The sequence below is a fragment of the Ceratotherium simum genome, chromosome 9 (genome assembly GCF_057802395.1).
Source record: "Ceratotherium simum simum isolate JZ-2026a chromosome 9, ASM5780239v1, whole genome shotgun sequence".
NCBI lineage: Eukaryota > Metazoa > Chordata > Mammalia > Perissodactyla > Rhinocerotidae > Ceratotherium > Ceratotherium simum.
In genome coordinates, this window is record NC_141908.1 from 76589952 (window position 1) to 76603329 (window position 13378).

At 44.8% G+C, this 13378-nt stretch overlaps 1 protein-coding gene across 4 annotated transcripts in view; it reads left to right on the forward strand.

Moving 5' to 3' along the window:
- Window positions 1–13378, forward strand: part of LOC101388746 (aldehyde oxidase) — a 66286-nt gene that overhangs the window by 29488 nt on the left and 23420 nt on the right. For all 4 annotated transcript variants that reach the window (XM_087435566.1, XM_087435564.1, XM_087435565.1 and 1 more), the window contains 5 exons: window positions 430–599; window positions 941–1067; window positions 3300–3422; window positions 6716–6812; window positions 12555–12679. In XM_087435566.1, the coding sequence (XP_087291692.1) occupies window positions 430–599; window positions 941–1067; window positions 3300–3422; window positions 6716–6812; window positions 12555–12679 (642 nt within the window). The remainder of the gene's footprint in view (window positions 1–429; window positions 600–940; window positions 1068–3299; window positions 3423–6715; window positions 6813–12554; window positions 12680–13378) is intronic.

The window sequence follows — 13378 nt, forward strand, 5'->3', positions numbered from 1 at the left end:
TATAAACATAGTCAAGATATCACCATGCTCTTCTGCACAATATATGTGCCATGCTTAGACATAAACAGTAAAATAATCTTGATAATAATTTTAAAGAAATACATGAGCATTAACAAGAAGACATAATCTCACATTATCATGAAGAAAGATTTATGTTCATTTAATTACACACATGGAATTTGCATTAGAGATGTGTGTGGTCTATATTCCAAAAAAGTGAGAAATAAATAAGAACAACATCATGGCTATACATCCCCGTTTCCTTACCGAATTACTGGAACAGGCTTATTGTCCGGATGTTACTATTAATAGTGATTGTTTTCATTCACAAAAGTGTTCTGGTTTGCATGTACATTATATAGCTGCCTTCTTATGAGAGATGTGCATAAAATGATTATAAAAATGATATGTTGGTTATTGATTAAACAGAATGTAGGCACAAAGCAGCTTCCTCAAGACCCAATTGGCCATCCCATCATGCATCTGTCTGGTATTAACCATGCCACGGGTGAAGCCATCTACTGTGACGACATGCCGGCGGTGGACCGGGAACTTTTCTTGACTTTTGTAACAAGTTCAAGAGCTCATGCTAAGATTGTGTAAGTGATGCAGTTCTTACAATAGACGTTAATGATTGCCCTTTCGTCTAAGTCATGTTAGTGAGGAGTAATGGAATGAAGAGGATAAACTGTTTGTTGTGATATCCAATGCAGATTAGAGGTGAAATGGGATCGAAATGTAGGCTTTACTACAATGTGTCCCTCCATATGATAACTTCATCGTCTCAGGAATTTTTCCCAATTGTCTGGCAGAAAACTGTCGTGAAGGGTTCTTAGACGCATCTTACCTCTCTCATGTCTGATTCTCCAATGAAGCACGTGCTCCGGGGTCTTCGGCTGTGGGGCTGCTCTGAGGAGCCCTGCTCTGTGTTCTCCTCTAGGTCTCTTGATCTGTCAGAAGCGCTCAGCCTGCCGGGCGTGGTGGACATCGTGACTGAGGAGCATCTTCGTGGTGTAAACTCCTTCTGTTTTGTAACCGAACCTGAGAAACTTTTGGGGACAGAGGAGGTACTGCATTTTTGCTTTCTGTTTTAAAAATTCCTCCATAAAGGCACTTCATATTTTCTTAAAGATAGCATCACATTTGGCACATCATCAAGGATTCCAGTATTCTTTGAGTGCTTATCATAAAACACTATATTCTAATGTTGAATGAATATAAAGATATTTATTTTCCACCTAAGAAGTTGACTAGTTGTATAACAGTTACTTTGATGTTTTGTATTTTCTAGCAGTAAGATAGTGTGTTGCTAACAAGGATGAAAGGATAGTGAGGAGAGAATAACGGTAACTTTTATTTGCTAATCTCTCCCCTGAGAATCTCTCACCATTGCCCCAGTCTCAGTGTGTCCAAGTCCCAGGTCCAAAGTCAAGTGGCATCTCCACATGAAGCCTTTCCTTTAACCCCAGAATTCTCCCTGCCTCTCTAGACACCCTGACACTTTCATCCATAGGGCCATGTATTCAGCAGGCATTGTTAATGTGAGCACCTACTGTGGCTGGTGACTCTAGCTGAACGAGACCCATGTGGTCCTTGCCCTCACAGAGCTTAAAGTCTAAAGGGGAAGACAAAGTGGACCTTTAATGCACTTTCTACCCTGTGTGAAGCTACATGTTTATTCCTGTGTCTTATATGTTTCCCCTACCTTGTCAGCTTCCTTGAGTGCGGGCCTGTGTCTGATTAATCAGTATCTTCCACACACTGCTTCCCACGTCGCGGCGTCGAGGGGTAAATGAGAGAGGAACAATGATAGCATTTTTGCCATTTGTGAGTTTCACATGACTGAGACCTTGGCTACTGTGTCTTAAGATATCAGAAAATGCGGCAAGGGCGGTTCAGCAGGTGTTCTGCGTAACTCTGACCTCTCAGTTCAGTGTGTGCCCACAAGAGCTGTCATTTGAAACAATCCCTACCTCTGGCTCTTGCTGGCAGACTTAGTTGATAGAAATGAAAGTTTGATGACTGAGAGGATGAAGTCAAGGTTGAAACTCCCCCGAGGCAGGGCCGTGTGACACTGGCAGAAGACAATGAGAATTCAGTTAACCAAAAAAGCAAACCAGTCCAGGTCGCACGACAGTACCTGCTCTCTGAGGTGTGGGTACATTGATTATGAGCATCTCGGGGTCTGTCTGTGTGCCAGATCACAGGGGCTAACCCTGAGAGCAGGAACAGAGCACTTGTGAATGATCACCTTTGTTAGTTTAGTTCTCTTTTAACATTTGTCTGTAGCACGTTATGCTTTTTAAAAATCTTTTCCTTGTAGAAATTTTAAGCATACACAAAGACAGAGAGGAAAAGTACAATGAATCTCCATAGACACATCTCCTAGCTTCAACAATTATGGACATTTTGCCATTCTTGTTTGTTTATCTCCCACTGCTCCCACACACCCACACACAGCAAACACTTGTGAGTGTGCGCTGGATTTAACTTTTCTTAGTACCATTTTTTCAGGGGATAAAACTACTGTATGCTCATTGTAGAAAACACCTGATACTCTAACACAGATTTATAAAATGAGTGGAAATTTGAATCGTGATCATGGGATAAGGTGGGAGAGAGACTACATAGTCGTTGTGTCTTCTTCCAGGCCTGACTGTTTTCCCTTTCTGGAGCCTTCGTTTTGTTTTTTCCCATCAACGTTGGGCCCTGGTCCCCGTGTGAGCTCCGTGGCTCACCCCGGGTGACATGCTGCAGGGGATGCTATGTGTGTGGTCACGTCTTGGCTGCTGCCGTCTCCTGTCTCTTCTGAGCAGCACGGGCTGCGCCACAGTCTGGGGCAGAGCGGGGCTCACCAGCAGTTCTGGGTTGTCACTCTTTCCCTCCCTCCTCTCTGGAGGAGGTGGGCTGTGACGTCCTGGTCCTCTGTGTCCATGAGGGCAGAAGCTGCCGCTCAGAGTGGCCCTGCTCGTGAGTGGAAGCCCCAGGTGAAGCCGAGGGACTGGCTTTCCCGGGCCAGTGGCCCTCAGCTGTCCCGTCTGCTCAGCCTGGAGCCTGAGTCTGCTGTGCTTGAGGCAGGGTCACTCCTGCCCCTCTCAGCCACCGCTGCCCCGCAGAGACGTGAGCTCCCAGTGCCTGGGGTCAGCGCCCTCTCCTGCCGAGGCCTGTGTGAACCTCGGCGCCGCGGGCACAGGCCCGTGTGAAGGGTCGTTGACTGCGCATCCAGCCCTGTGCTCAGTGGGAGGAAGGAGAGGTCCTGTTGCCCGCCCTCCTGAATACAAGATCTTGCTGTGTCGCAGGTGTCCTGTGTGGGTCAGCTCGTCTGCGCCGTGATTGCGGATTCTGAGGTTCAGGCAAAGCGAGCCGCGAAGCGAGTGAAGATTGTCTACCAAGACTTGGAGCCGCTGATCCTAAGTATCGAGGTGACCAGTTCAAGGGTGGGGCCGGAAGAGCAGATTTCAGTGGTGCATGGGGTAAAATGCGTTTGGCTGCAGTAACAGGAAAGAAAACCTGACTCCAAGTGGCTTCCAAAACTCAGGGGCTTTATGGGCCCCAAACTCTATCAGTGTTAGCAAGAAACCCCATTTTCTGCCTCTCCTCCCTGCTTTACCTCCTTTACCTCCTCCCACGGTACAGGCTTTATCCCCTGTGGTCACAGGATGGCAGCCAGGAGCTTCCAGTTCATGTGCACAAGCAGGGAGAGCACTCTTGTCCCAGATTCCACGAGTCCTGAGATCCAGCCTCATCAGGCTCTCAGCGCACATGTCCATCTCTGACTTCATGACTGGCCAGAGGAGTGGAGGAGCTGTTGGTTACTGCTCGGGTCAGATTTCTCTGAGGTGCATGGGCTGTGTGGGGGAGTGGTGGAGACCCAAAGAGAAATCTGAGCCCCATTTGGAAGGGGGAAGGTGACACCCAACAGTGTCCAGGACAGTGGACGCGCCCTGTGACTCTGTATTCACCTTCACCCGGACTCTCTCAGGCACCCGGTGAGAACCAACAGGCTGCTCTGTGAAGCAGATATTGAAGGCACTATTTTTAGATCCTTCAATGCATATCTTAAATGAGTGTGAGAAATAGATCCTATGATGCCTACAGCTATTTTGGCAACTTTAACAAATTGGAGAATTGCATTTCTTGTTTCTTAGAAAAGAGTTAAGAGATTTGTAAACGTTTTCAGACTCATCTCCACATAATGATGGAGTGTTTTTCTGTATACGTTTCATCGGTTCTTATAATTTACTAAGTAATCAAAGCATGTAGGTTGGGCAAGCAACATGAGTAGACTAGATTCGGTGCCTCCAGACCCCGTGTCCCTTGGGTGTGCAATATTGTCTTCACAGCGGAATGAATAAGCTGTCTCTAGGTGACGAGCCTGGCCTGAGGGGGAAAGGAGGCGATGACTTGGCCAAGGTTAGGTCTCCAAGAGAGCTTGGCCTTGGGTGTGTTTCCTGTCCTGTCGCCTGATCCTAGGAACACAGCGTCTGTCTGGACACTGTCTGCAGTGTTTTACAATTAAAATAAGATCAGGTCGAGAAGACAAAGAAAGAAGTTTAGCTGGAGGGAGAGAGTGATGAGGCCTTCCAGATGTTCCTGGCTGGTTTCAAATTGGAACTTTCTGTTCCCTTCTCAGACCCTTGTCACTCACACGTTGCCTGCTGTGCTTGCTCACCTTACACGCTCCTTCCCCCACATTGTGTTTTAGAGTTAGAGTTACTTCCTCATAGGAAATTGCTTACATCATGCTTCAGCAGAAATTTTGTTTGTAATCCTCTGCCCAATTCCAGTGGCTAAACATCTTCTGTTTCCTCACCCCACCTTCCAGCCAAATAAAATTCCACATAAGCACATCGATACCACTCTCTTCCCGCCCTCCCCAGCTCCAGCCAGCAGATGTCTAATTGTCTGCCGGAGAATGCCAGCCTTGCACACTGTGGAGAAGAGCTGCCTCCTGTTTTCATCAGAGGCTCAGCTCTCCAAGGTCAATCGACTGGATCAGACTGGATTTAGTTGAAGTTTATAGCAGGCCAATATGGCCAGCTCCGTACACACTACAGTTCTTCTACACTTTCCTGACCAAGAAATACTCAGGAAATTGCCTCAAAGTTACTCAAAGAGCAAGCAGCAAGGGAAGTGGCAAAAGATTAAGCTTTTAGAAATAGGATTTATAGAACTTAACTTCTCTTTTCAACCTGGAATATCTGGGTCTTAGATTAATAAGAAAATCATATGAATTGATTCCAGGTGGAAGTGTGTTATCAGTCAAAACAGGATAAAAACACTGTATCTCTGTCGCTGTCACTAAGGTTTAGCCTAGCTCATGCTCTAGAGCTTTTCAGAGTTTGCGTGGGGAAACGCTATCAAAACCCTTGGCTCAAGGGGTCAGGCTGATGACCATGGTGAGAGAAGTGTGCTCCTGACCAGACTCTCTCATCACTCATCACGATCAACAACATGACCATAGCTAAGCCCTGTACAGAGCCCGCTGTGTGGGTGCATGGTTCTAAATAGGCTTCGTGCATTAATTCACTAAATGCTCCCAACAACCCTATGAGGTAAAAACGATTATCCCCATCCGATCAGGAACCAAAAGACAGGGTTACCCGAGGTCACGCAGCTGGTCAGTTATGGAAGCAATCAGCAAACACTCCATCAAAGAACCTGGGCCCTGCGGTGGTACAAACAAACAAACCCATTTTTTGAACAGAGGAAATGGCAGGATGACAATAGAACATCCCTGTAGTATGTCAATAGCTCTAGACACCTACTGGTGGCAACAGGGAGACAGAGTTTGGAGAATCCTTAAGTGCCAGCGGGTTGGAATTTCATAGGTGGACAATAATCCATGGTGGACAATGCTGAGGGGAGCTGGCATGTCACATTTGCCTGTGGACACAGGGATTGCAGCAAGATAATTCCTGGGGATGTGGAAGAAAACCAACCTAGAGGACTGTAGCTACGTCCCTGATGATGTGTGCCCACCACTGTCCCCCTTCACTGGGCACCCAGGGGAAGCCGGTAGGATCCAGTGTGTAAGTGGGTTTGTGGTACCCACACTGGGCTTGTAATGGAATCGTACTTCCAGGGCTGGAGGTCTCCCTACTGCCCTGTGCTCATCCCCCCAAAGGAGGAGCATGGGGCTGGCAGGCAGGGCAGCCATGATCCTTATCACTCGAGTGTCTTCAGCTAGCATTGATGGAGCACCTGCTATATGCCGTGCAGAAGCTCTGGACGTGCCTCATTTCATCCTCCTGACAACCCTAGTGGAGCTCTGTGCCCAACTTTTCCTCCCTGTACAGATGAGGCTCAGAGAGGGGAAGCAGGAGGCCCACGGTCAAACAGCTGGAAATGGAGAAGATGGACACACTCCACTGGACCCAGGGCTCAGGCTCTAAACCCCTGCTGCGCGGCCTCGCTGCATACAGTGGTTGTGGAATGAAGAGAATAGTCTGCCTGCACAGTCCTAGTTCCCTTCTGGGACCAGCTGGGTGCCGGGTTCTCTCTGAGCGTGCTGTTCCTTCTCAGTGGGGACATTTGTGTCTGCTCCGCGGGGCGTCTCTCTGAAGCCTGGTTCTTGGCTCAGCCCCTGGGGTCACGCAGAAAGCGCGGGGGATCCCAGAGCAGGAAGACAAATGCTGCGCAGGCGCAGAGGAGGGCTCCTGCCCTAGGGCCGGATCTGCTGCCCAGGCGGCCTCACTTTTCTGTTCTCTTCCAGGAAGCTATCCAGCACAACTCCTTCTTCGAGGGAGAATGGAAACTGGAATGTGGAAATGTTGATGAAGCATTTAAAGTGGTTGATCAAATCCTTGAAGGTAAAACTATCTGAATAAAAGGATGAGGGGGAAGCACCCCTGGGAAGCCTTCTGAGCATGTCTAGCTTAATGCCTTTGCCTTCTAGAAATCAGCTCGGAAACAGGCACCTCCTTCACAGAAGTGTTCCCCTCTGTTGTGTGTATGTGTGTGCTTAGGTGTTTGTGTGTGTGTGTGTGTGTGTGTGTGTGTCTGTCTGTGTGTGAAGAGCTCAGCAGAGAGACGAAGTGGGAGGCTCAGGCCTTGCCCATGGCCGCCCCCTGTGCTGGCCACCTGCCCCACTGCGGCCCCAGTTGCTATACAGATGTCGTCTCTTCCTGTTCACAGTCACCCTGCAGGTGGGGAAACTGAGGATCGGAGTGGTTATGGAGCTTGTCCACGGTCACACAGCAGCTGCTGAGCGACAAGGCTGGTCGTGGACTTGGTGGCTTGTTTTAGGATCTCTAGATCCCCGTTTCTTCTCTTTCGTCCTTTCTCTCCCTGACTTCTCCCTCCTCCCTCCCTTTCTTCTCTGCTTTCTCCCTCCTTTCCTCTCTCCCTCCTCTTCTTCTTCCCTCCCTTCCTTCCAGACTTCCTTCCATTATGTATATATGTAACTAAAATTAAATTTCCCTCTTAGAAAATAGTTGAATTGAACTTTCCAATAATAACTTTGTAACTTATTAATTAGAAGTAATATTACATTTACCCAAAATTTGCAGAAACATTAAAGAAATTCCTAATTACCCTTCACCCAGAATCCCCAATTATTAACATTTTACACTTGCTTTATCATTCTCTCTCTCTGTCTATATGTATATATAAATGTAAATTTTTTTTCTGAGCCCTTTGAGAGTAAGTTATAGACATGATGCCTCTTTACCTCTAAATACTACAGTGTTTATTTCCTCAGAACAAGGACATTTTCTTACACAGACATACAGTTATCAAAATAAGAACATCAACATTGACTCAATACTATTATTTAATCTTATAGACCTACTTCAAATTTTGCCATTTGTCTCAGTAATGTCCTTTATAGCAGAAAAAAAAAAGATTTACCACGGGTCTTAAATAACCCATAAGGTTCCCACTGTGCTCTGGTGTCTCCCATGCTGTGGAAAACCTGCATCCAAGATCGGATTTAGCCAGAGGTGTTTCTGGGTGGGTGTGGGCTATCTGCACCAGGTCTCAGGGCAGAGAATAAAGCATTTGACATTATCTGTCTTTAAGTGAATTTCCAGGATATTGGCCTCTAGATGGTAGTTAGAAACTACAGTCTCCCTAATTTTTCTTTCCAGCTCTGATCCCAAGCATAGGAAGAGTCCTAAGACACACTGTCCCCAAACACACAGCAGAGCCGTGTCATATATAACCAGTCGGTCCACCCACTTGAGCCCAAAGCCCGCCATGTTTCTTAGCTCCATAGCTGCGTTACACCTGAGGCTGGTCACAGGCTGACTGGATAATGTCCCCTCTAAGTTGTAGAAAAGACACCGTACACCATCACCCTGCCAGTGTTCCTTGGCGCCCTGTCTTATTAGCTGTGTGACGTGGCAGGGCACGTCTCAGGCCTCAGTCTCCTTGTTTTAAAATTGTATGGAGAAAGTAATACTGATCCCAGAGATCCACTCTGAAGATCATAAGAGATAATATGTGTGTGTGGCACAGAGCTTGGCACATAGCAAGGGATCCATAACGGTGAGTGATGGTTATTATCAGGTTTGGGGTGTTTGTTGTTGTTGTCAAGAAAAGGTGTCTGTTATTGAGCTAACACACTGGCAGGCATTCATTTATCACCCCCGATGTTTCCCAGTTTTTCTCACTGTGAGATGTTTGTGAGACCTGCCTGCAGACTCCTGTGCCCTTTCCTGGAATTCTGGAGTTGGAGGATCCCGGGTGCCCAGGACTCTGTTTCTGACGAGTGTTCACAGTGCTCCGGGTGACTCTCAGGATTAGTAAAAGGTGGTACCCTCAAAGGGCGAGTTCATTTTGTGGGAGAAGAGAAGGGGGGACATTTTTGGCACAGAGTCCATGGTGTGAGCATCCTGGGCACACCACCGTTTAGGGGTTCCTGCACCTGTGCCGTAGTGTGTTCTTGCCTCTGTTCTTGCCATAATGTTTTTAGGTCAGAACTCAATTATTGTATTTTTCCTTTACATCTTATTTAATGATTTAATTCAGTTAGGTAATTTGTTCCATCTGTCTTCTACTTGACTTTTATCTTGTTACAGCCCCATACCCTATTGATATGTGTAAAAGTGACACAAGAGGCTTTAAAAGGGACATTTATTCTACTTTTAGGTTTTCATCCTCTTGACTCATGAGTTTGAGGTATTTTTTTCTTATTCTGTAATTGTCATTTGGAGTACGAATTTTTGACTCATCATTTCAATGAGAGGTGACTCATTGAGAGTAGTAATAACAGCACTGTGTCTGCCCCTGGGAAAATAGGTGTTTCAGGAAAAGAGAATATTGGAAAGATAAAATAGGTGGAGCGTGACATCAAGTCTCAGACCGTGTTCTTGAAGAGAGTGACCGTTGTTTGCTTTGATCCGTGTGGGGGTGTACGTCAGCCCTCCCTAGCCCTGGGGTCACGGCACCAGAGGGCATTAAAATCGCATGTACCCTCGTGTCCCAGCTCTGCAGTGAGCCTTCTCTGCTCCGCGTTGTGCCGCTTCTCGTTCATCTCTTTAACCTTCTGTTGGCCGGGATGGGCCTCCCACTGCAGAGTGTGGAGCACAGTCTCTGAGCAGGATTTGCAGGAGATCTGGGAGCCCTGACGTGGGGTCAGCTTCCCCACAGCCTGTCCTCTTTGGCCTGGGACAGATGACTCCTTCACACCTGAATGGCTTTTCGGTCTTTAAGGGCCTCTTATTAAGATGTAAATACGCCTGGAGGAATCACTCTACACCCACAGGGGGATAAAATTTTGTCTCAGGGATGAGTTGATCGAATTGGCTTCCAACCTAGAGAGTTGAGAGCAACACCGTAGAGTGAAGAGGGCGCCATGGGTCGAGGGCTGCGGGGGTGCAGCCCAGTGTAACAGGGTCTAAACCCTTGCCTGCCTTAAAGGTTTAAGCAGAAACAGCTCTGTCTAATGTTTTTTAGTTTTGTATTTTTTAAATGAAGTCGATGTTTAATAAAATTAATTCTGAGTGGCTAGGTGGAAATGCTAATACTGCAAACCGTGAATTTGAGCCTACTGACAAGTGGGCTTTCAATGTACAGTCTTTGATTAAAGCTTAAGTTGAAATTGAGATCTGAATTCTTCACATTTTAATTTTTATGTTGTATAAATGAAACAGAATCAGCTCATTTTTCTGTATTCTGTCTTTACTCAGATTTTGCATAAGATAGGAAGTCCAGACAACAGTACAAAAGATTTCCCTGTGAATCTCCCTCAAGCAATTTGCAAATCACCATTTTGGGGTATAATTTTTAGTTTTTAAAAGTCTGCCTTCCACCTAATGTGATGGCTGGTCATAATTGTATTCTGTTTTTTTCTTCTGTTTTTTGTTTTTCTCTGTCTTCCAGTGGGTTACTTGAAGATTTTTCAGAATTCCTTTCTGACTTATCTATTGTGTTTTTGAGTGTATATCTTTGTCTAGTTTTTTTAGTGGTAGTTGTAGGTGTTAAATTTTCTTTATATATATTATAATATATCTGGTAGCAACATTTGATCAGTTTGAGTAAAGTATAGAAACCTTACCTCCCTTTGCATCCCTTTACTATCCCTCATTTATAATATCCTTGTCTTAAAAATTCCCTCCACATTCACTGAGTACCGCATGAAGCAATGTTATAATTTTGCTTTTAATGCAATTCATAAAACTCAAGAGGAGACGGAAAGTCTACTGTGTTTACCTGTATTTTATTCTTTCCGTTGTTCTCTCTCCTTTCTGAACAGGAACAGAAGTGTTCTAGTTCTGAGATTCCTTTTTTTAAAAAAGATCATTTCTTATCTGTTTCAAAAACTTCCTTAGTCATTATTTTAGGGTAAGTCTAAGACAAAATTTGTTAGTTTTCCTTTATCTAAGAATATCTTGATTTCCGTTTCATTCTTGAAGGATATTTTCACTGGATATAGAATTCTGAGTTGACAGGTCTTTCAGTGCTTGAAGAAGATGTTGTACCAGTTCCTCTGGCACCCATAGTTTCTGATGACAAATCTGCTGCCTTTCAAAGTATTTTTCCCCTATAGGTGAGGTAGTGTTTTTCTCTCTCTTCTGTCAAGATATTTTCTTTTTTTTACTCTTATGAAGTTTGACTGTGATGTGTCTTGGCAGGGATTTCTTTGGATTTAACATGTTCCCAGATATTCCCTCAGCTTCATGAATCTGTAGGTTTGTGTCTTTTACCATATTTGGTAAATTTTCAGCCATTGTTTCTTCAAAAACTTGATTATCACAACAGAAATTTCAATCATTTATTATAGGTGTATAGGTTCCTGATGCTCTACTCATTTTCTTTTCAGTCTGTTTTTTTATGATGTTCAGATTAGGCAATTTCTGTTGTACTATATTCTTGTTTACTGATTATTTCCTCTGTCCTCTCTATTCTGTTGTTGAATAGTTCAGTGTCATCCACTGAACCTCTTAAATTTTTTTTTTTTTGGTATTTCTTAGGCCTAAAATTTCCATTTGGTCCTTTTTATGTCTTCTGTTTCTTTGCTGAGATTTTCTGTTTTTTCATTTGTTTCAAGTGTTTATGTAAATGCTCATTGAAGCGTTTTTATGATGATGCTTTGAAATCCTTGTCAGGTAATTCCAACCTCTGTGTCATCTCCAGGTTGTCATCCCTTGATGATCTTTTCTCATTCAAGTTGAGTTCTCGGTATTATGAGTGATTTTCGATTGTGTCTTGGTCGTTTTGGGTATTATGTTGTAAGACTCGGGATCTTATTTAAATCTTCTATTTTACCAGACCTCTTCTGACCCTGTGTTGGTGTGAGAGAAGGCTGATGCCTTGTTGTTGCTAGGTGAAGGGCGCAAGTCCATGTTCCCCATATGGCCCCACTGACACCACCCAGCAGAGGGTTGGGGCATCTCGTTACAGCCTGAGAAGAGCAGAAATCTAGGATCCCCACCCAAATGTTGCAGATAAGGATGAGGCCACAGCTTTTTCTGTAGTTTTTGGCTGGAATAGAGTGCTTATTACATAAAAGTTTTCTGTCCTGCTGGGTTTCCCCTTTGCTGTCCTTGGCTAGTGACAGTAGGGTTCTTGGGGCTTTTTGTCAGTCTTTGTCTATTGGTGCTTTTGGATTGTTGGCTTCTCTGGCACCAAGTCTAGGATATAGAAAGCAAACAAAAACCACAACAACAAAGTCCACTGAACTCACCATTGTGTCTTTGCTTGGGTCCCAAAGTCCCTAGCTGGTCTGCCTTCTTCTCTCTGCCTTTCAGTCTTCTTCTGTTTCTTTTATACATAATGTCCAAGGTTGTTAGCTGTACGTAGCAGAAGGAACAGGGATCTTGTCTTGGAACTGGAAGTCTTCTTGCCATATTATTTTGAGTCTGGAAAGTCACACACCCCTCCCTAGGATTCTGTGACTGTATTGGCAGTAATGACAGAATCCCCTACAGGACTCTATGTCAAATCTGCACCTATAATGAAAGCTGAATGTTGTTTGTAGCCCTTCACTGTGGAGCCTACTGTCCCAGTGAAGCACCATCACTGGAATTTCTCTGTAATGGGATAACAGCTGGGGGACACCACCTGTCCTCTCTGACAGCCTCCTTGACTGGTGTACTTTCCTGTAACAGGTGAAATACATATGGGAGGTCAAGAACATTTCTATATGGAAACCCAAAGCATGCTGGTTGTTCCCAAAGGAGAGGATCAAGAAATAGATGTCTATGTGTCCACACAGTTTCCTAAATACGTACAGGTAACATGGGGCCGCTGTGGAGGGGACATGGCTAAATGATTTCTGCCAGCAAAATATACCAGGAGCAATTAGAGACAAAAGTGTCATTTCAGAGACAGAAGGAATTTGGAGTATTAATAAGCAATCCATTTGGGTATTAATAGCCATACAATTGCAAAGCTTTTAAAAGAGTATAAAAGTAGCGGCCTCCTGTTTGTGGATTTGTAATTTTAAAACCAATTATGGAATCAGCAGGTCTCTTGCTGTACTCTTGACACTGTTAAGAATATTAAAATAAAAAATGGCCATCCCTGGTGGCCTAATGGGTAAGTTTGCCACTCCTTTGGCGGCCCGGGCTCAGTTCCCAGACGCGGACCTACACGACTCATCTGTCAGTTGCCATGCTGTGGTCGTGGCTCACATACAAAAAAAGAGGAAGATTGGAAGATTGGCAATGGACGTTAGCTCAGGGCAAATCTTCCTCAGCAAAAAAAAAAAAAAAAAAGCAAAAAAAAAAAAAGAGAAAGGCCTGCCCTCCAAAGCCTGTAACACCTAACTCACATGAAGCAGTTAAGAAACGTTTTGGACTGAATACAACCAACTACATAAGCAGCTAGTTTAGAATTTACACAGGTGGGAGAATTAAGAGAATAAGGATTTGCTGGGTTCTATAATCATCCAGGAAGTCCCATGCAGAACAAATCTTCAGTTTGGATTTAT